General features: G+C 45.6%; 1 protein-coding gene across 3 annotated transcripts in view; it reads left to right on the top strand.

The window, feature by feature from the left end:
* Nucleotides 1–24,407, top strand: part of gria2b (glutamate receptor, ionotropic, AMPA 2b) — a 188,221-nt gene that overhangs the window by 139,338 nt on the left and 24,476 nt on the right. For all 3 annotated transcript variants that reach the window (XM_056291251.1, XM_056291253.1, XM_056291252.1), the window contains exons 5-7: nt 13,099–13,152; nt 18,702–18,860; nt 18,973–19,140. In XM_056291251.1, the coding sequence (XP_056147226.1) occupies nt 13,099–13,152; nt 18,702–18,860; nt 18,973–19,140 (381 nt within the window). The remainder of the gene's footprint in view (nt 1–13,098; nt 13,153–18,701; nt 18,861–18,972; nt 19,141–24,407) is intronic.

The following is a 24,407-nucleotide window of genomic DNA, read 5'->3' as shown; positions in this document are numbered from 1 at the left end:
GACCTGTCCTGTCTGTGAAGTGACCTGTCCTGTCTGTGAAGCGACCTGTGCTGTCTGAAGCGACCTGTCCTGTCTGTGAAGCGACCTGCCCTGTCTGTGAAGCGACCTGTCCTGTCTGTGAAGCGACCTGCCCTGTCTGTGAAGCGACCTGTCCTGTCTGTGAAGCGACCTGCCCTGTCTGTGAAGTGACCTGTCCTGTCTGTGAAGCAACCTGTGCTGTCTGTGAAGCGACCTGCCCTGTCTGTGAAGCGACCTGTCCTGTCTGTGAAGTGACCTGTCCTGTCTGTGAAGCGACCTGTGCTGTCTGTGAAGCGACCTGTGCTGTCTGTGAAGCGACCTGTGCTGTCTCTGAAGCGACCTGTCCTGTCTGTGAAGCGACCTGTCCTGTCTGTGAAGCGACCTGTGCTGTCTGAAGCGACCTGTCCTGTCTGTGAAGCGACCTGCCCTGTCTGTGAAGCGACCTGTGCTGTCTGAAGCGACCTGTCCTGTCTGTGAAGCGACCTGCCCTGTCTGTGAAGCGACCTGTCCTGTCTGTGAAGCGACCTGCCCTGTCTGTGAAGCGACCTGCGCTGTCTGTGAAGCGACCTGCCCTGTCTGTGAAGTGACCTGTCCTGTCTGTGAAGCAACCTGTGCTGTCTGTGAAGCGACCTGCCCTGTCTGTGAAGCGACCTGTCCTGTCTGTGAAGTGACCTGTCCTGTCTGTGAAGCGACCTGTGCTGTCTGTGAAGCGACCTGTGCTGTCTGTGAAGCGACCTGTGCTGTCTCTGAAGCGACCTGTCCTGTCTGTGAAGCGACCTGTCCTGTCTGTGAAGCGACCTGTCCTGTCTGTGAAGCGACCTGTCCTGTCTGTGAAGCGACCTGCCCTGTCTGTGAAGCGACCTGTCCTGTCTGTGAAGTGACCTGTCCTGTCTGTGAAGCGACCTGTGCTGTCTGAAGCGACCTGTCCTGTCTGTGAAGCGACCTGCCCTGTCTGTGAAGCGACCTGCCCTGTCTGTGAAGCGACCTGCCCTGTCTGTGAAGCGACCTGTCCTGTCTGTGAAGTGACCTGTCCTGTCTGTGAAGTGACCTGTCCTGTCTGTGAAGCGACCTGTGCTGTCTGAAGCGACCTGTCCTGTCTGTGAAGCGACCTGCCCTGTCTGTGAAGCAACCTGTGCTGTCTGTGAAGCGACCTGCCCTGTCTGTGAAGTGACCTGTGCTGTCTGTGAAGCGACCTGCCCTGTCTGTGAAGCGACCTGTCCTGTCTGTGAAGTGACCTGTCCTGTCTGTGAAGTGACCTGTCCTGTCTGTGAAGGGACCTGTCCTGTCTGTGAAGCAACCTTGCTGTCTGAAGCGACCTGCCCTGTCTGTGAAGCGACCTGTCCTGTCTGTGAAGTGACCTGTCCTGTCTGTGAAGCGACCTGTCCTGTCTGTGAAGGGACCTGTCCTGTCTGTGAAGCGACCTGTGCTGTCTTAAGCGACCTGTCCTGTCTGTGAAGCGACCTGTCCTGTCTGTGAAGCGACCTGCGCTGTCTGTGAAGCGACCTGTCCTGTCTGTGAAGCGACCTGTCCTGTCTGTGAAGTGACCTGTCCTGTCTGTGAAGCGACCTGTCCTGTCTGTGAAGCGACCTGCCCTGTCTTTGAAGCGACCTGCCCTGTCTGTGAAGCGACCTGTGCTGTCTGTGAAGCGACCTGCCCTGTCTGTGAAGCGACCTGTCCTGTCTGTGAAGCGACCTCTGCTGTCTGTGAAGCGACCTGTGCTGTCTGTGAAGTGACCTGTCCTGTCTGTGAAGCGACCTGTGCTGTCTGAAGCGACCTGTCCTGTCTGTGAAGCGACCTGTCCTGTCTGTGAAGCGACCTGTCCTGTCTGTGAAGCGACCTGCCCTGTCTGTGAAGCGACCTGTCCTGTCTGTGAAGCGACCTGTCCTGTCTGAAGCGACCTGCCCTGTCTGTGAAGCGACCTGTCCTGTCTGTGAAGCGACCTGTCCTGTCTGTGAAGCGACCTGTCCTGTCTGTGAAGCGACCTGTCCTGTCTGTGAAGCGACCTGTCCTGTCTGTGAAGCGACCTGTCCTGTCTGTGAAGTGACCTGTCCTGTCTGTGAAGCGACCTGTCCTGTCTGTGAAGCGACCTGTCCTGTCTGTGAAGCGATCTGCCCTGTCTGTGAAGCGACCTGTCCTGTCTGTGAAGCGACCTGCCCTGTCTGTGAAGCGACCTGCGCTGTCTGTGAAGCGACCTGCGCTGTCTGTGAAGCGACCTGTCCTGTCTGTGAAGCGACCTGCCCTGTCTGTGAAGCGACCTGCCCTGTCTGTGAAGCGACCTGTCCTGTCTGTGAAGCGACCTGTCCTGTCTGTGAAGCGACCTGCGCTGTCTGTGAAGCGACCTGCCCTGTCCTGTCTGTGAAGCGACCTGTCCTGTCTGTGAAGCGACTTGTCCTGTCTGTGAAGCGACTTGTCCTGTCTGTGAAGCGACCTGCCCTGTCTGTGAAGCGACCTGTCCTGTCTGTGAAGCGACCTGCCCTGTCTGTGAAGCGACCTGTCCTGTCTGTGAAGCGACCTGCCCTGTCTGTGAAGCGACCTGTCCTGTCTGTGAAGCGACCTGCCCTGTCTGTGAAGCGACCTGCGCTGTCTGTGAAGCGACCTGTCCTGTCTGTGAAGCGACCTGTCCTGTCTGTGAAGCGACCTGTGCTGTCTGAAGCGATCTGCCCTGTCTGTGAAGCGACCTGCGCTGTCTGTGAAGCGACCTGTGCTGTCTGTGAAGCGACCTGTCCTGTCTGTGAAGCGACCTGCTCTGTCTGTGAAGCGACCTGTCCTGTCTGTGAAGCGACCTGTCCTGTCTGTGAAGCGACCTGTGCTGTCCGTGAAGCGACCTGTCCTGTCTGTGAAGCGACCTGTGCTGTCTGTGAAGCGACCTGTCCTGTCCGTGAAGCGACCTGTCCTGTCCGTGAAGCGACCTGTCCTGTCCGTGAAGCGACCTGTCCTGTCTGTGAAGCGACCTGCCCTGTCTGTGAAGCGACCTGTCCTGTCCGTGAAGCGACCTGTCCTGTCCGTGAAGCGACCTGCCCTGTCTGTGAAGCGACCTGTCCTGTCCGTGAAGCGACCTGTCCTGTCTGTGAAGCGACCTGTCCTGTCTGTGAAGCGACCTGCCCTGTCTGTGAAGCGACCTGTCCTGTCCGTGAAGCGACCTGTCCTGTCCGTGAAGCGACCTGCCCTGTCTGTGAAGCGACCTGTCCTGTCCGTGAAGCGACCTGCCCTGTCTGTGAAGCGACCTGTCAGTCAGCTCAACAGCGGTGTCAGGGATTGAGGAGTTTAGCCAAGTTTCCGTGGTTATCATGGCGTTGCAGTTCCGTATTGAGTTGTTTGCGGCCACAGATAGCTCCAGATCTCCGATCTTGTGGACAACGGACCTGGCATTTGAGAGGAACAGGCTGGGGATGGGTGGTCTGTGTGGGTCTCTCCGTAGTCTGGCACAGAGACCCGCCCTGCATCCCTGCCCTGCATCCGCGCTTCTGTTTTCTCTCTTGCCGGCATCTGCGTCGCTTTTCCGGGATGACAATCCATGGGGAACCCGGTGTTCTGGTAATGGTGTCGGGATGTCGTGAGTCCGATGGAAAGATGATTTTATTGCCCTGCTATGAGCAACTCCAATGTTAACAAAGTCCTGATGACTGTCAGAATTAGTTGACTGATACAGATTTATTAGTAGCAGCGACCAGACAAACAAAATTAAGCACCAACTCGGAGAGCAAAGAGCCGCAGCACTCACGGGCGCTGCCATTTTGCCATTGTAGGAGATTCATTGACGTCTATCTTCTTCTTGCTCAGCTTATGATAAAAAAATCTGGCATCTTCTTTGAAGATCTTGTTTTGCCAAAAGAACTTGCTCCTCTTGTCGAATCTCCTCAGTCTCTGTGCCTTTGCTTGGATCTGTTGTTTTAGCATCTCTTTGACTATTGGTATATTATTCTTCTGTTTGATGTTGAGTTTTCGTTCCAGTTGTTTCCTTTTTCTCTCTTTGATGGTGGAGTTTTTCTCAACTTCACTCAGGAGTGATAGTTGTCTCAACTATCACTATCACTATTATTATTATTATTGTTATTGTCATTACACAAATGTCCTTTAACTTCATGCCATAATAAAACATAATAAGCGGGCGGGTCCATTCCTTGGGCCTAGGGTTAGAATGAGGCCGAAGTCTATTTGATGGATAGTGCCTTTCTTAGGATATGAGATGTTCCAAGTAGTGCCATCTTCTGTACTTCCTGTATTCTGATGTTACCCCAAGATCCGTTGGGTGTATTTATCCATCCCCCTTTTTTTTACAAGTCCCAGGGCTCCTATCAATACTGGTATTGTTGTGGTTTTTACAAGCCCTAGGGCTCCTATCACTACTGGTTTTTACAAGTCCCAGGGCTCCTATCACAACTACTGGTTTTTACATGTCCCAGGGCTCCTGTCACTACTGGTATTGTTGTGGTTTTTGCAAGTCCCAGGGCTCCTATCACTACTGGTACTGTTGTGGTTTTTACACGTCCCAGGGCTCCTATCACTACTGGTACTGTTGGGGTTTTTACAAGTCCCAGGGCTCCTATCACTACTGGTGTTGTTGTGGTTTTTACAAGTCCCAGGGCTCCTATCACTACTGGTGTTGTTGTGGTTTTTACAAGTCCCAGGGCTCCTATCACTACTGGTACTGTTGTGGTTTTTACAATTCCCTGGGCTCCTATCACTACTGGTACTGTTGTTGTTTTTACAAGTCCCAGGGCTCCTATCACTACTGGTATTGTTGTAGTTTTTACAAATCCCAGGGCTCCTATCACTACTGGTACTGTTGTTGTTTTTACAAGTCCCAGGGCTCCTATCACTACTGGTATTGTTGTAGTTTTTACAAATCCCAGGGCTCCTATCACTACTGGTATTGTTGTAGTTTTTACAAGTCCCAGGGCTCCTATCACTACTGGTATTGTTGTAGTTTTTACAAATCCCAGGGCTCCTATCACTACTGGTATTGTTGTAGTTTTTACAAGTCCCAGGGCTCCTATCACTACTGGTATTGTTGTGGTTTTTACAAGCCCTAGGGCTCCTATCACTACTGGTTTTTACAAGTCCCAGGGCTCCTATCACTACTACTGGTTTTTACATGTCCCAGTGCTCCTATCACTACTGGTATTGTTGTGGTTTTTGCAAGTCCCAGGGCTCCTATCACTACTGGTATTGTTGTGGTTTTTACACGTCCCAGGGCTCCTATCACTACTGGTATTGTTGTGGTTTTTACAAGCCCTAGGGCTCCTATCACTACTGGTGTTGTTGTGGTTTTTACAAGTCCCAGGGCTCCTATCACTACTGGTATTGTTGTGGTTTTTACATGTCCCAGGGCTCCTATCACTACTGGTGTTGTTGTGGTTTTTACAAGTCCCAGGGCTCCTATCACTACTGGTGTTGTTGTGGTTTTTACAAGTCCCAGGTCTCCTATCACTACTGGTATTGTTGTGGTTTTTACAAGTCCCAGGGCTCCTATCACTACTGGTGTTGTTGTGGTTTTTACAAGTCCCAGGGCTCCTATCACTACTGGTACTGTTGTGGTTTTTACAATTCCCTGGGCTCCTATCACTACTGGTACTGTTGTTGTTTTTACAAGTCCCAGGGCTCCTATCACTACTGGTATTGTTGTAGTTTTTACAAATCCCAGGGCTCCTATCACTACTGGTATTGTTGTAGTTTTTACAAGTCCCAGGGCTCCTATCACTACTGGTATTGTTGTAGTTTTTACAAATCCCAGGGCTCCTATCACTACTGGTATTGTTGTAGTTTTTACAAGTCCCAGGGCTCCCATCACTACTGGTATTGTTGTGGTTTTTACAAGTCCCAGGGCTCCTATCACTACTGGTATTGTTGTGGTTTTTACAAGTCCCAGGGCTCCTATCACTACTGGTGTTGTTGTGGTTTTTACAAGTCCCAGGGCTCCTATCACTACTGGTATTGTTGTGGTTTTTACAAGTCCCAGGGCTCCTATCACTACTGGTTTTTACAAGTCCGAGGGCTCCTATAACTACTGGTTTTTACACGTCCCAGGGCTCCTATCACTACTGGTACTGTTGTGGTTTTTACAAGTCCCAGTGCTCCTATCAGTACTGGTTTTTATAAGTCCCAGGGCTCCTATCACTACTACTGGTTTTTACATGTCCCAGTGCTCCTGTCACTACTGGTATTGTTGTGGTTTTTACAAGCCCTAGGGCTCCTATCACTACTGGTTTTTACAAGTCCCAGGGCTCCTATCACTACTACTGGTTTTTACAAGTCCCAGGGCTCCTATCACTACTGGTACTGTTGCGGTTTTTACAATTCCCAGGGCTCCTATCACTACTGGTATTGTTGTGGTTTTTACATGTCCCAGGGCTCCTATCACTACTGGTGTTGTTGTGGTTTTTACAAGTCCCAGGGCTCCTATCACTACTGGTGTTGTTGTGGTTTTTACAAGTCCCAGGGCTCCTATCACTACTGGTATTGTTGTGGTTTTTACAAGTCCCAGGGCTCCTATCACTACTGGTGTTGTTGTGGTTTTTACAAGTCCCAGGGCTCCTATCACTACTGGTACTGTTGTGGTTTTTACAATTCCCTGGGCTCCTATCACTACTGGTACTGTTGTTGTTTTTACAAGTCCCAGGGCTCCTATCACTACTGGTATTGTTGTAGTTTTTACAAATCCCAGGGCTCCTATCACTACTGGTATTGTTGTAGTTTTTACAAGTCCCAGGGCTCCTATCACTACTGGTATTGTTGTAGTTTTTACAAATCCCAGGGCTCCTATCACTACTGGTATTGTTGTAGTTTTTACAAGTCCCAGGGCTCCCATCACTACTGGTATTGTTGTGGTTTTTACAAGTCCCAGGGCTCCTATCACTACTGGTATTGTTGTGGTTTTTACAAGTCCCAGGGCTCCTATCACTACTGGTGTTGTTGTGGTTTTTACAAGTCCCAGGGCTCCTATCACTACTGGTATTGTTGTGGTTTTTACAAGTCCCAGGGCTCCTATCACTACTGGTTTTTACAAGTCCGAGGGCTCCTATAACTACTGGTTTTTACACGTCCCAGGGCTCCTATCACTACTGGTACTGTTGTGGTTTTTACAAGTCCCAGTGCTCCTATCAGTACTGGTTTTTATAAGTCCCAGGGCTCCTATCACTACTACTGGTTTTTACATGTCCCAGTGCTCCTGTCACTACTGGTATTGTTGTGGTTTTTACAAGCCCTAGGGCTCCTATCACTACTGGTTTTTACAAGTCCCAGGGCTCCTATCACTACTACTGGTTTTTACAAGTCCCAGGGCTCCTATCACTACTGGTACTGTTGCGGTTTTTACAATTCCCAGGGCTCCTATCACTACTGGTATTGTTGTGGTTTTTACAAGTCCCTGGGCTCCTATCACTACTGGTACTGTTGTGGTTTTTACAAGTCCCTGGGCTCCTATCACTACTGGTACTGTTGTGGTTTTCATTCCCCACATTTGTTCAGTCTGGATTTCAAGGTCTTTATATTTGGACAGTGTTTCAGTTACTTTTACTGAGGTGCTTCTTTCAGTCAGCATGGACATGTCGATTAGTAGGCAGCTTTTTTATTTTTTGTTCTTGGTGATGATGTCTGGTCTGTTGGCCTTTATCTCACGATCTGTCTGTATTGGCCTGTCCCATAAGATTGTGATGTGGCCTTTTTCTTTTACTGTTTGGGGCTCTTGCTTGTACCATTTTTCTTTTGTGTTGATGTTGAATTCTTTGCAGGCAATCCAGTGCAGGTATGTGGCGGCCTTGTTGTGTCTTTGTAGGTATTTAGTTCTGGCCAGCTCAGGACACCCTGCCACCATATGGTCAATGGTTTCCTGGAAGTGACTACATATCCTGCATGCTGGGTCTGTGCCATCTTGGAGGATTTTGCTCCGGTAGTAATTGGTCTAGATGGGCTGGTTTTGGGCAGCGATGATAAAGCCTTCTGTTTGGATTTCAGCCCAGCTGTTTTGAGCCATTGGTTGGTCATATGTTGGTCTACATCTTTCTCACCTACTCTTTTTGGGTATTGCGCGTGTATTTGTTTCCCTTCCCATTTTTGTTTAATTTGTTCTTGGGCTTGACAATGCTTTTTGTGTCTGTGAATATTCTCATTCATCGAGGTCATGGTTATCCAAAGGAGTTGAATCAAGTGCAACTGGACTTGGTATAAATCCGTGAAGACGTTTCGCCTCTCATCCAAGAGGCTTCCTCAGTTCGTGCCTTTCTGACTAGACCAAGCTAGTCTGACTGGCTGCTGATGAGACTCAGTATTTATCCTCTAGGAGTCGTTGTCAGAGCTATTGATATGCGTGGCTCTTTGTGATCCGATGTTTGTTTGTTTGTTTGTTTCCGAAGATTGCGGACTACAGAAACCACTTGCGATTCAATCTGAGATGCAGACAACACAGGCTCATACCCACTAGCCTGCGCCTGTGTACCACAATAAAAGGACATAGAGCAGACAGAATCATAGAGAAGGCACAGAATCAACTCCTGAATGAAAGAGTGAGACAGGTCCATTTCACTATTGAAGGGCTGAAGGAGAAATCTGACCAACTACTCCAGCAACTAACATCCCACTTGCCTGGTGCACTCTTGGAGAGGATCACCGATTTCACCAAGAAAACCCAACTATCTCTACACCACAAAACCAAAGAAAGGCAGAGAAGGAAGTTTCAAAACTTACAGCGACGAACCAGCAACACTAGCCAAGCAGATATACTTACCTGGAGACAAAAGACAGAACATCCCACACAAAACGGAATGCAGAAAAGATGGATCAAGAATCTGTCGGACAAGGTACTTACCCAATCAGAGAAGGAGGCCTTAGCCAAAGGACTGAACTTCGCTATGACACCCAAACAACTACCTATAGTTGACCTCATCACATCCACAGAATCAGCCATAAGGAAAAACAAGCTAACGGAAACCGAGGCGGAACAGCTTAGGTTAAAGGTATCAGCAGCTCTGTCCAATGTGAAACTCCCTCCTTCCAACCTAACCATGGAGGAAAGGAAAGCCGTGACAGCCCTGAGCAAGGATGAAAAAAATCACTATCCTTCCAGCAGATAAGGGGAGATGCACGGTTATCCTCAACACCACAGACTACCACGCCAAGATCACGTCATTACTCAGCGACACCAACACCTATGAACCTATGGGACGTGATCCTACTAGTGGTTACAAGAGGAGAATAATAGAGTACCTACAGAAACTACAGAAAGGAGGAACCATTGATCAGGTACAATACCACCGTCTCTACCCACAAGATAACATTCCATGCATATATGGACTCCCTAAGATCCATAAAGATGGAAGCCCCCTCAGGCCCATCATCAGCAGCATAAACTCGGTCACATACAACATTGCCAAACATGTAGCCAACATCTTGACCCCTTTAGTGGGCGAAACACCTCACCATATCCAAAACTCCATTGACTTTGTGGACAAGGTCCAAGGCGTAAAACTGGAACCGAATGAAACCATGGTATCCTACGACGTGACCTCATTATTCACCTGCATCCCAACAATGGATGCTTTGGAAACTGTGAGGCAACGTTTGCTACGGGACGACGTCCTCCACAATAGGGCCAACCTCAGCCCAGACCAGATTTGCCAACTACTGGACCTTTGCCTGAACACTACATATTTCCAATTCAGGGGCCAGTTTTACAGACAGGAACACGGCTGTGCAATGGGCTCGCCAGTATCGCCCATTGTGGCCAACTTATATATGGAAGCGGTAGAACACAGGGCCCTGAACTCCTTCAGAGGAACACCTCCGAGCCACTGGTTCAGGTATGTGGACGACACATTGGACAAAATCCAAACACAAGAGGTGCAAGCGTTTACCAAACACATCAACTCAGTGGACAAGAACATTAAGTTCACAAGGGAGGACGTAAAGAACAACAGTTTGCCCTTCTTGGACCGTGACGTCCACATTGGGGAAGACAGGAGCCTCCCCATTGGGGTTTACAGGAAACCTACACACACAGACCAATATCTACTTTTCGACTCACACCACCCGCTGGAACACAAACTGAGCATCATCAGAACTTTGCAACACAGAGCTGACAATGTGCCCAGCAGCACTCAGGCCCAATGAGAAGAACACAAACACCTGAGGGGAGCTTCAAAAACCTGCGGCTACCCCAGTTGGACCTTTGTGAAAACTGCAACACGTTCCACAAAGACCAACCAGGTGAGTGATGAGGAGAAAAGGAACAGAAGGAATAACACAGTCATCCCGTATGTTTCTGGGGTCTCCGAGAAACTCGGGAGAATTTTCAACAAACACCGCATCCCGGTATACTTCAAACCCAGCAACACACTCCGACAAAGACTGGTTCATCCCAAAGACCGTGTACCACACACCCGGAAAAGCAATCTGGTGTATGCTGTACAATGCAATGAGGATTGCACTGACCTATACATCGGAGAAACCAAACAACCGCTACACAAACGGATGGCCCAACACAGAAGGCCACACTCCTCAGGACAAGACTCAGCAGTCTATCTACACCTAAAGGAGAAGACACACTCCTTCCAGGACAGCAACGTACACATTTTGGACAGGGAAGATAGATGGTTTGAAAGGGGGGTGAAGGAAGCCATCTATGAGAAACTGGAAAAACCATCCCTCAACAGAGGAGGAGGTCTGCGACACCACCTATCTCCCACTTACAATGCCGTCCTTTCATCTCTACCCAGGAGACTCAAGAAGCCTAGCCTCCAAGAACAACAGTCGCTCACTAACGGCTCCAACCACTCTCATGACCACTGAACAATGAAGTCGAGACTAACACCCCCAACCACCGTCGCTGCTAAACAAATGCAAATCAACAGCTCCGATGGCGACGGGCGCGGCCAAACATCGGTACACAAAAGAACCACGGACATCTATAGCTCCGACAACGACTCCTAGAGGATAAATTCTGAGTCTCATCAGCAGCCAGTCAGACTAGCTTGGTCTGGTCAGAAAGGCACGAACTGAGGAAGCCTCTTGGATGAGAGGCGACACGTCTTCACGGATATATACCAAGTCCAGTTGCACTTGATTCAACTCCTTTGGAGAACCATGACGACCTGGATGAATGAGAACATTCCCAGTCAAATTAGTTCACTTTGATTTTCTTCCCTGGATTACTGAGCATCAACACACTTAGTTAGACTTCATACTAAAATCAGAGGGGTAAAAGTCCTGCATGTCTTTAAAAAGTCATAATAGCACACACACTCAGCAAAATATTTAACTTGTCTGAAAACTATATTTTGTTTCAGACGAGCCATTGGGTTTCATAACCTTTCCCTTAGTTATCACTGATAACAAGTGTAAGGATTTTTTTTTCCTTCAAGTCAGTTTTATTTGTACAGCCTAATATAACAAATTACAGATTGCGTCAAGGGGCTTTACAGCAACACAACATCCTGTCCTTACACTCTCTCATCAGATAAGGAACAACTCCCTAAAAAATTTAATTAATGCCTCACATTCAACCACACACACACACACACACACACACACACACACACAAACACACTGATGGTGGTATCAACCATAGAAGGTAACAACTAGCTCATCAGGAGCAGCTAGGGGCAAGGCATCTTGCTCAGGCTCACCTCCATCAGATTTTGCCAACCTGCTCTACCTCTAAGCTACTGCCACCCCAGAGGCTGAATAGACTAAAATGAATCCCAGAATTTTTAGAATCTAAGATGTTGGTTTTCAGATAAACAGCATTGTGCCATGAAGCTGAACGCTGCCTCAGTAATGCGTCATTTACACCGCGAACTCAATGCTACTTTCCCAACTCCTTCATATCCACATGCCCTCCTACACTCTCAGATCCTCGTCTGCTCCCCAACTCACTACACCATCGGGCCACTTGACTACCATGGGGTCTAGAGCCTTCAGTCATTCTGCCCCCCTCCCACCTTGACTACCATGGGGTCTAGAGCCTTCAGTCATTTTGCCCCTCCCCCCACCTCGACTACCATGGGGTCTAGAGCCTTCAGTCATTCTGCTCCCCCCCCCCACCTTGACTACCATGGGGTCTAGAGCCTTCAGTCATTCCCCCCCCCACCTTGACTACCATGGGGTCTAGAGCCTTCAGTCATCCCCCCCCCACCTTGACTACCATGTGGTCTAGAGCCTTCAGTCATTCTGCCCCTGTCCCACCTTGACTACCATGGGGTCTAGAGCCTTCAGTCATTCTCCCCCCCCCACCTTGACTACCATGGGGTCTAGAGCCGTCAGTCATTCTCCGCCCCCCACCTTGACTACCATGGGGTCTAGAGCCTTCAGTCATTCTCCCCCCCCCACCTTGACTACCATGGGGTCTAGAGCCTTCAGTCATTCTCCCCCCCCCCACCTTGACTACCATGGGGTCTAGAGCCGTCAGTCATTCTCCGCCCCCCACCTTGACTACCATGGGGTCTAGAGCCTTCAGTCATTTCCCCCCCCCCACCTTGACTACCATGGGGTCTAGAGCCTTCAGTCATTCTCCCCCCCCCCACCTTGACTACCATGGGGTCTAGAGCCTTCAGTCATTCTCCCCCCCCACCTTGACTACCATGGGGTCTAGAGCCTTCAGCCATTCTGCCCTCTGCCTATGGAACTCTCTCCCACAAGACATTCACAACACTGACTCTCTTTCAACCTTCACATCCCATCTCAAAACGCACCTTTTCAAACTGGTATATTCAGTCTGATCCACACTTCACTGAGTTTTGTGCAGATGATGATTTTATACGTATCTGTTGTGTTAACTTTTGATTGTCTACCCTGCTTTGTTGTGATTTTATGCTGTCTGACGCAGTGCTGCTGGTTTTATTGTGTTCTGTAAGGTTTCCTTTAGTGCTCTGAAAGACTTCCACAAATAAAATGTATTACTATTATTATTATTATTAAGTGTTTTACATAATCCGGTTATTTCTACCAAGCCTCCAGCGCAGGGGAAGAAGAGCTTATCAGCTGGTGTTCATCACCTTCCCCTGGTCGTTAAATATTCATGCCACTGAGGTTTCTTTAATTAAGTGTTGTTCTTGATTACATTACTCTTTGTTCCTCTTCTCTTCACAGGTCATCACCATCGGCAGGCATGTAAAAGGCTATCATTACATTATAGCCAACCTGGTAAGTTTTACTGTGCCAACACCAGCCACCCATTTCCCATTTCATTTGTCAGTGAAAAGTCGGTCAATATGCAGAGAGCAAGACATACAGTTCATGGAGAAAGTACTCAGACCCCTTCCCTTTTTCATCATTTTGATACGTTACAGCCAAAATGAAATGTTGCATTTTGAGAATCAGAATCAGAATCATGTTGATTGGCCACGTAGGTTCTCACTAAATGGAATTTGACTCGGTTTCGCGGCTCTCAGTGTACTTAACATGGAATAACAACACAGCAATCTTCAGATACATACACATGATTGACTATATTCTATATATTTGACTATATATTTAACCTGTTTAAGACAAGGAGGCAATAGTGCAGCGGCCAGGACACATACCCACAACTGGCGATGCCCGACCAAGCCGGCGATAACACGGGGATGCGATCCGGCGATCCCCATGTTGGTGATCGCGGCCACGCTACCCGGACGCCCGTCCACATTGGGTTTTTATTTCAGGAATTATATGGGTAGATTCTGATTTATATGTAGCTTGTGGGCTAAAATCTCGGAAGCTCCATGATCATCTAGACCTAAACAGCATCTGTTCAGATTGTTTAGTGGAGAGTAGATTGAATTCTGTTTGTAAATTTAGCCCCGAGACACTTGAACTCCTTCACTTGAGGCAACAACTCATGCCCAACCCGGAGGGAGCAATCCACCATTTTCCAGTAGAAAACCATGGCCTCAGACTTGGAGGTGCTGACTCTCATCACGGCCGTTTCACACTCAGCTGCAAACTGCCCCAGTGCATGCTGGAGGTCACATTCTGATGAAGCCAAGAAAATCACATCATCTGCAAAGAGCAGAGATGCAATTCTGAGGTTCTCAAAATGGACACACTCCTCACCTTGGCTGTGCCTTGAGATCCTCTCCATGGATATCACAAACAGAATCAGAGACAAGGGACAACCTTGGCAGAGTCCGACACCCACCGAAAACGTGTTTGAATGTGCCAAGAATGCGGATACAGCTCTCACTTTGCGTATACAAGGACCAGATGGCTTGTATGACTGGATCGCGGATACAAGCAGCTGAAATTAGTTTCCTCCGTAGGGTGTCTGGGCTCAGGCTTAGAGATAGGGTGAGGAGCTCGGACATGTCCAATCTGGCCTGGGAACGCCTTGGAATCCCCCAGGAGAAGCTGGAGGGCGTTGCTGGGGAGAGGGACGTCTGGAGTGCCCTACTTAGCTTGCTGCCATGGCGACCCGACCCCGGAGAAGCAACTGATGATGAATGAATGAATGTAAATGTCACCTTTGCTTGTAGAGCTCTGGAGAAGGAGCAGCTGAGTGTTGTTGATACAACTTCATTATGAGATCTGTTAATTCGGTTAAACGTTTCTGTTTTTGTTTACTGGTGAATGACCAGTATGGAATGGCCCCGTGGGAATGCGTTTACAATTTCTCAAATAGTACTGTAAGTTGCATCGGTAGTTAGTCAAAATGTAATTTATCTCAGAATATGGCTGTAACGTAGTATCAAAATGTAACTCATCTCAGAATATGGCTACAACATAGTATCAAAATGTAACCCATTCAGAATATGGCTACAACATAGTATCAAAATGTAACCCATCTCAGAATATGGCTATAACATAGTATCAATATATAATTTATCTCAGAATATGGCTGTAACGTAGCATCAAAATGTAATTTATCTCAGAATATGGCTGTAACGTAGTATCAAAATGTAACCCATCTCAGAATATGGCTATAACGTAGTATCAATATATAATTTATCTCAGAATATGGCTGTAACTTAATATCAAAATGTAACCCATTCAGAATATGGCTGTACCGTAGTATCAAAATGTAACCCATCTCAGAATATGGCTGTAACGTAGTATCAAAATGTAATTTATCTCAGAATATGGCTGTAACGTAGTATCAAAATGTAACCCATCTCAGAATATGGCTGTAACGTAGTATCAAAATGTAACCCATCTCAGAACATGGCTGTAACGTAGTATCAAAATGTAACCCATCTCAGAATATGGCTGTAACGTAGTATCAAAATGTAACCCATCTCAGAATATGGCTGTAACGTAGTATCAAAATGTAACCCATCTCAGAATATGGCTATAACATAGTATCAATATATAATTTATCTCAGAATATGGCTGTAACGTAGTACCAAAATGTAACCTATCTCAGAATATGGCTTTAACATAGTATCAAAATGTAACCCATCTCAGAATATGGCTGTAACGTAGTATCAAAATGTAACCCATCTCAGAATATGGCTATAACGTAGTATCAATATATAATTTATCTCAGAATATGGCTGTAACGTAGTATCAAAATGTAACCCATCTCAGAATATGGCTGTAACGTAGTATCAAAATGTAACCCATCTCAGAATATGGCTGTAACGTAGTATCAAAATGTAACACATCTCAGAATATGGCTTTAACGTAGTATCAAAATGTAACCCATCTCAGAATATGGCTGTAACGTAGTATCAAAATGTAACCCATCTCAGAATATGGCTGTAACGTAGTATCAAAATGTAACCCATCTCAGAATATGGCTGTAACGTAGTATCAAAATGTAACCCATCTCAGAATATGGCTATAACATAGTATCAATATATAATTTATCTCAGAATATGGCTGTAACGTAGTACCAAAATGTAACCTATCTCAGAATATGGCTTTAACGTAGTATCAAAATGTAACCCATCTCAGAATATGGCTATAACGTAGTATCAATATATAATTTATCTCAGAATATGGCTGTAACGTAGTATCAAAATGTAACACATCTCAGAATATGGCTGTAACGTAGTATCAAAATGTAACCTATCTCAGAATATGGCTGTAACATAGTATCAAAATGTAACCTATCTCAGAATATGGCTGTAACGTAGTATCAAAATGTAATCCAGGTCAGAATATGGCTGTAACGTAGTATCAAAATGTAATCCATCTCAGAATATGGCTGTTACATAGTATCAAAATGTAACCTATCTCAGAATATGGCTGTAACGTAGTATCAAAATGTAATCCAGGTCAGAATATGGCTGTAACGTAGTATCAAAATGTAATCCAGGTCAGAATATGGCTGTAACGTAGTATCAAAATGTAACCCATCTCAGAATATGGCTGTAACGTAGTATCAAAATGTAACCCATCTCAGAATATGGCTGTAACGTAGTATCAAAATGTAACCCATCTCAGAATATGGCTGTAACGTAGCATCAAAATGTAACCTATCTCAGAATATGGCTGTAACGTAGTATCAAAATGTAACCTATCTCAGAATATGGCTGTAACGTAGTATCAAAATGTAATCCAGGTCAGAATATGGCTGTAACGTAGTATCAAAATGTAATCCATCTAAGAATATGGCTGTAACGTAGTATCAAAATGTAACCCATCTCAGAATATGGCCATAACGTAGTATCAAAATGTAACCCATCTCAGAATATGGCTGTAACGTAGTATCAAAATGTAACCTATCTCAGAATATGGCTGTAACGTAGTATCAAAATGTAACCTATCTCAGAATATGGCTGTAACATAGTATCAAAATGTAACCCATCTCAGAATATGGCTGTAACGTAGTATCAAAATGTAACCCATCTCAGAATATGGCTGTAACGTAGCATCAAAATGTAATTTATCTCAGAATATGGCTGTAACGTAGTATCAAAATGTAACCCATCTCAGAATATGGCTATAACGTAGTATCAATATATAATTTATCTCAGAATATGGCTGTAACGTAATATCAAAATGTAACCCATTCAGAATATGGCTGTACCGTAGTATCAAAATGTAACCCATCTCAGAATATGGCTGTAACGTAGTATCAAAATGTAATTTATCTCAGAATATGGCTGTAACGTAGTATCAAAATGTAACCCATCTCAGAATATGGCTGTAACGTAGTATCAAAATGTAACCCATCTCAGAATATGGCTGTAACGTAGTATCAAAATGTAACCCATCTCAGAATATGGCTGTAACGTAGTATCAAAATGTAACCCATCTCAGAATATGGCTGTAACGTAGTATCAAAATGTAACCCATCTCAGAATATGGCTATAACATAGTATCAATATATAATTTATCTCAGAATATGGCTGTAACGTAGTACCAAAATGTAACCTATCTCAGAATATGGCTTTAACATAGTATCAAAATGTAACCCATCTCAGAATATGGCTGTAACGTAGTATCAAAATGTAACCCATCTCAGAATATGGCTATAACGTAGTATCAATATATAATTTATCTCAGAATATGGCTGTAACGTAGTATCAAAATGTAACCCATCTCAGAATATGGCTGTAACGTAGTATCAAAATGTAACCCATCTCAGAATATGGCTGTAACGTAGTATCAAAATGTAACACATCTCAGAATATGGCTTTAACGTAGTATCAAAATGTAACCCATCTCAGAATATGGCTGTAACGTAGTATCAAAATGTAACCCATCTCAGAATATGGCTGTAACGTAGTATCAAAATGTAACCCATCTCAGAATATGGCTGTAACGTAGTATCAAAATGTAACCCATCTCAGAATATGGCTATAACATAGTATCAATATATAATTTATCTCAGAATATGGCTGTAACGTAGTACCAAAATGTAACCTATCTCAGAATATGGCTTTAACGTAGTATCAAAATGTAACCCATATCAGAATATGGCTATAACGTAGTATCAATATATAATTTATCTCAGAATATGGCTGTAACGTAGTATCAAAATGTAACACATCTCAGAATATGGCTGTAACGTAGTATCAAAATGTAACCTATCTCAGAATATGGCTGTAACATAGTATCAAAATGTAACCTATCTCAGAATATGGCTGTAACGTAGTATCAAAATGTAATCCAGGTCAGAATATGGCTGTAACGTAGTATCAAAATGTAATCCATCTCAGAATATGGCTGTTACATAGTATCAAAATGTAACCTATCTCAGAATATGGCTGTAACGTAGTATCAAAATGTAATCCAGGTCAGAATATGGCTGTAACGTAGTATCAAAATGTAATCCAGGTCAGAATATGGCTGTAACGTAGTATCAAAATGTAACCCATCTCAGAATATGGCTGTAACGTAGTATCAAAATGTAACCCATCTCAGAATATGGCTGTAACGTAGTATCAAAATGTAACCCATCTCAGAATATGGCTGTAACGTAGTATCAAAATGTAACCTATCTCAGAATATGGCTGTAACGTAGTATCAAAATGTAACCTATCTCAGAATATGGCTGTAACGTAGTATCAAAATGTAATCCAGGTCAGAATATGGCTGTAACGTAGTATCAAAATGTAATCCATCTAAGAATATGGCTGTAACGTAGTATCAAAATGTAACCCATCTCAGAATATGGCTGTAACGTAGTATCAAAATGGGGGAAAACTGAAGGTGTCCTAATACTTTGTGAGTCCACTGTGGATGGACACATGGACAAACAACAGACCGCCAGACGGGTAGATAGAAGAACAGATGAATAACTGGCTGTGAATCTATGTTTTCAGGGCTTCATCGATGGCGACCTGTCAAAAATCCAGTATGGCGGCGCGAATGTGTCAGGCTTCCAGATTGTGGATTTTGATGATCCCTTGGTGTCTAAGTTTGACCAGAGGTGGGAGGCCCTGGAAGAGAAGGAGTACCCTGGAGCAGACAGTAAAATCAGAGTGAGAGGACACACACACACACACACACACACACACACACACACACACACACACACATACACAGACACACACGCCAGGCTCATTGTGGTGCTGTTGTGTTGTCTCTGTGTAGTACACATCAGCGCTGACCTATGACGCGGTGCAAGTCATGACCGAGGCCTTCAGGTTCCTCCACAAGCAGCGCATCGACATCTCCAGGAGGGCCAACAACGGAGACTGTCTGGCCAACCCCGCCGTGCCCTGGGCTCAGGGCATGGAGATAGAACGAGCCTTGAAACAGGTGAGCAACTCTCTCTCTCTCTCTCTCTCTCTCTCTCTCTCTCTCTCTCTCTCTCCCCATTTCTCTTTCTCACTCTCTCTCTTTCTCAATATATGTATGTGCTTTATTTGCATGACATACGTTTGTGTACATTCTCACTCTTTCTCACTCTCTCTTTCTCAATTATTTATTTATTTGTTTTATTTATTTAACCTTTATTTAACCAGGAGGATCTCGTTGAGATTACAAACCTCTTTTTCAAGGGAGACCTGGCCAAGACAGGCAGCAGCAATTAGAAAGCACAGATACAAAGTCACACAGTTGCAAAATTACACATTTGAAAACACAAACAAAAGACAAAAAAAAAACTTAGAAAAAAGATAAATGACAAGCAGATTATACAAAACAAGTACATGTTGTGAAATCAGCTTCAAGTGCTCTCAATGTGGATTTGAAACGGCTCAGTGAGATGAACTCTGCAGGTTTCCAGTCATTCTGCAACATATTCTGGGTTAAAGGTGCAGAATGAACCAAAGCCTGTTTAGCCAGTTCAGGTCGGGCATGTGGAACAGAAAGCAGCACATAGTCCAGAGAAAGACAGGAGGAAGGGCCTGCACTTCTCAGTGCAGTGAAGCCACAGATGTAGGAAGGCAGTAGACCGAGGATTGCCTTATATATAACAGTATACCAATGACTGAGCCGTGGGGTGGCCAGAGCAGACCATCCCACCCGAGCACACAACTCACTCGCTTTTTTACATTTAAAGAAAAACACAACCTATTTCCAAAATGAAAACCCAGTAAACTGAGTCTAAACTAAGTCTAAGCTGAGTCTAAACTGAGTCTAAACTGAGTCTAAGCTGAGTCTAAACTGAGTCTAAGCTGAGTCTAAACTGAGTAAGCTGAGTCTAAACTGAGTCTAAGCTGAGTCTAAGATGAGTCTAAACTGAGTCTAAACTGAGTCTAAGCTGAGTCTAAGCTGAGTCTAAACTGAGTCTAAGCTGAGTCTAAACTGAGTCTAAGCTGAGTCTGTTTTTAAAAGCTCTAAAGCTGAAATCCATGATTTCGCCAATCTCCATCCCTCTGGCAGTGGGACTACAAACAAGGTGTAGCAGGACTACAAACAAGGTGTAGCAGGACTACAAACAAGGTGTGGCAGCACTACAAACAAGGTGTAGCAGGACTACAAGCAAGGTGTGGCAGGACTACAAACAAGGTGTGGCAGCACTACAAACAAGGTGTAGCAGCACCACAAACAAGGTGTGGCAGGACTACAAACAAGGTGTAGCAGCACCATAAACAAGGTGTGGCAGGACTACAAACCAGAGGTGTAAGAACCAGGTCCAGAAAGTAAAAGTCCAAACCATGTAGTATTTGCTCCACTCATGTACTACACCAGCAGATTCTAGCCAATACCACCACTCAACTAGGTAGGGAAAACTAGCTAATGAAATCAACTGGTTCAGTAACATGGTTGGAGCAAATACACGGTTTGGACATTTACTTCCTGGACCCGGTTTTTACAACTCTGCACAAACAAGGTGTAGCAGGACTACAAACAAGGTGTAGCAGCCATTGTGGCTGGTGTGCCATCAGCTCGGCAGGCAACGGTTCCCACTCTTGTAAAAGTGGATCCTGGGACCAAAGCGAACGTAGTATTACAAACTACATCACACTAATTGGGAACACTATTGGACAGTCATATTGGTTGTCATGAGAACACTGTTGTACAGTCATATTGGTTGTCATGGACACATGAGCATCACGTTTCAGTCTTTTTTCCCGCTGGAGTTGTTTCCAGTGTTCGTCCTTCACAGTCAAAACATCTCAACAGCGGGATATGGAGACTGGAGAGTCTCCACCCATGGTGAAGATGACTGGTAGCATTATGGGTCCTGACTCCATCACACACACAGAGGAAATAAACGTTTATTCAGGGAGAAAAATCACATATTTCAGCTTTAAACAGAACAGTCTTTGAGAGTGTGTAAAAGTGTTACTGTTTAAAAATAAGATACCCTATTTATGAATAGTAACACTTTTAAAAATGAATGAATAAATGAAGTGCTGTGTAAATTTTTTGACTTTATCATAGCAAAAGATTACCATCATATATTGGAAGGGTTGAACATATCTTGCTGCATGCTCAATAATCCAGGTAAGAAAATCAAAGAAGGTTGGAATCAGTTCATCTAAGTGACCTCCGCAGTTGAGATTGAAGATCAGAATCAGAATCAGAATCCTTTATTCATCCCTGAGGGGAAAGTGGGTTCTATTACAGACACTCACGCTTTAATACCTAAAACTAACAAGATACAAGATAAGAAAATAGAAACAGAAACAAATAGAAATAAAAGATGAATAAGAAATAGAAATAAGAACAAAATATATCAACAAGCATGGTGCACATAACACCCTATCTAGCAAACAAAACCTGACAGGGCCAATCCAATGACCATTAACTCAGTGTCTGACAGTCTGAGTCTGAGGGAGGAGTTGTAACGTTTGATGGCCACTGGCACAAATGACCTCCTGTGGCGCTCTGTGGTGCTCTGTGGTGCATTTCGGCAGAATGAGTCCATTACTAAAAGTACTCCTGTGCCCGACCAGCACATCATGGAGTGAGTGGGAGACATTGTCCATGATGGCACATAATTTCAACAGCGTCTTCCTCTCAGAAACCGCCACCAGAGAATCCAGTCCCCCCCCCCCTCCCCACAACATCACCGGCCTTGCAGATCAGTTTATTGAGCCTGTTTGCATCCGCTACCCTCAACCTGCTGCCCCAACACACAACATCAAATAGGAGAGCACTGGCCACCACAGACTCACACCACATCCTGAGCATTGTCTGGCAGATGTTGAAGGACCTCAGCCTCCTCAAAAAGTAGAGATGGCTCTGTCTCTTCTTGCAGAGGGCACCAGTGTTCTTAGCCCAGTCCAGTTTATTGTCTATATACACCCCCAGGTACTTGTATTATTCTACTGCGTCCACATTGACCCCCTGGATGGAGACGGGTCACTGGTGTCATTTCCCTCCTCAGGTCAACAACAAACTCCGTTGTCTTAGTCACGTTGAGCTGCAGATTGTTCTGCTCACACCACGAGACAAAGTTTCCCACCACAGCCCTGTACTCAGCCTCCTCACCCTCACTGATGCACCCGACTACAGCAGTCATCAGAGAACTTCTGAACATGGCAGGACTCTGTGTGGTAGTTGACATCCATGGTTTAGAGGGTGAAAAGGAAGGGAGACAGGACTGTCCCCTGCGGAGCCCCAGTGTTGCTGACCACTCTGTCTGACACACAGTGTTGCAAGCACACATACTGTGGTCTACCAGTAAGGTAGTCAACAATCCAGGGCACAAGGGGGGCATCTACCTGCATTGCTGTCAGCTTCTCACCCAGTAGAGCTGGCTGGATGGTGTTGAAGGCACTAGAAAAGTCAAAGAACATGACTCACAGAGCTTGCTGGCTCATCCAGGTGGGCGTAGGCATGGTTAAGCAGGAAAATGATGGCATCCGCAACTCCCAGTTAGGGTTGGTAGGTGAACTGGAGGGGGTCTAAGTGTGGCTTGACCATGGGCAGAAGCTGCTCCAGGATGAGTCTTTCCAGAGTCTTCATGATTGAAGATATAAGACATGAATATGTGGCATCATGCTGCTGCTCACTAATCATCACCTCTCCTCTTAACCTAGCTTCTATTACTCTTTCCCATATCTTCATGCTGTAGCTGGTCAACTTTATACCCCTGTAGTTGCTACATCGCCCTTATTCTTGAAAATCGGTACCAGTATGCTTCTTCTCCACTCCTCAGGCATCCTCTCACTTTCCAGGATTGTGTTAAACAATCTAGTTAAAAACTCCACTGCCAGCTCTCCTAAACATCTCCATGCCTCCACAGGTATTTCATCAGGACCAACTGCCTTTCCACTCTCCATCCTCTTCATCGCTGCCCTCACTTCCTCCTTGCTAATCTACCACACTTCCTGATTCACTATCCCCACATCATCCATCCTTCTCTCTCTCTCATTTTCTTCATTCATCAGCCCCTCAAAGTACTCCTTCCACCTTCTCAGCACACTCTCCTCACTTGTCAACACATTTCCATCTCTATCCTTCATCACTTTTACGTGCTGCACATCCTTCCCAGCTCGGTCACCCTGTCTAGCCAATTGGTACAAGTCCTTTTCTCCTTCCTCCGTTTCCAACTTCTCATACCACTCACCATACGCCCTTTCCTTTGCTTTTGCCAACTCTCTCTTCACTTTAGGCTGCATCTCCTTGTACTTCTGTCTACTTTCTTCATCTACAAGACTATCTTACTTCTTTTCCAACCTCTTCCTCTCTATAGTTTGCTGTAATTCCTCATTCCACCACCACGTCCAATCTAGTCTGACTGGCTGGTGATGAGACTCAGTATTTATCCTCTAGGGGTCATGGTCAGAGCTATTGATATGCGTGGCTCTTTGTGATCCGATGTTTACCAATGCCCGTCGCTAACAGAGCCATAGATATGCGTGGCTCTTTTGTGTGCAAATAAATAGTTCCAATAACGACGGGCGCGGCCATAACATCGGTACACAAAGAGCCACTCATATCTATGGCTCTGTTAGCGTCGGGCGTTGGTAAACATCTGATCACAAAGAGCCACACAGATCAATAGCTCTGACAACGAGTCCTAGAGGATAAATACTGAGTCTCATCAGCAGCCAGTCAGACCAGCTTGGTCTAGTCAGAAAGGCACGAACTGAGGAAGCCTCTTGGATGAGAGGCGAAACGTCTTCACGGATATATACCAAGTCCAGTTGCACTTGATTCAACTCCTTTGGATATTCACCACAACCATTTCCATCCTTTTTGCAAAATCCCCTACCATCTGTCCTTCCACATTCCTCTCTTTGACACCATACCTGCCCATCACCTCCTCATCACCTCTGTTCCCTTCACCAACCTGCCCATTGAAGTCCGCTCCAATTACCAATCTCTCCTCCTTGGATACAGTCTCCACCACTTCACCCAACTCAATCCAGAATTCTCCATTACCATCATAGTGCAAACATTCAACGTTCCAACTCTCACCCCCATACTCCTACCCTTCCTCCTCTCCCGCTTCCTCTGAACACGCTTTCCCCCTCTCCTTCTTCTTTGCCCGACAGTAGTATAGTTTCCACCAGGACCCTGCTGGCCAACAGTACCGGTGGTGGTCATTGGTAACCCAGGCCTCGACTGATCCAGTATGGAAATCTGATTTATGATCCGCATATTTGATTTGGCAAAGATTTTAC

This window comes from Lampris incognitus, chromosome 1 (assembly GCF_029633865.1).
Source record: "Lampris incognitus isolate fLamInc1 chromosome 1, fLamInc1.hap2, whole genome shotgun sequence".
NCBI lineage: Eukaryota > Metazoa > Chordata > Actinopteri > Lampriformes > Lampridae > Lampris > Lampris incognitus.
Note: the sequence above shows the minus strand (reverse complement) of the source record. Positions and strands in the feature narration are given on the sequence as shown.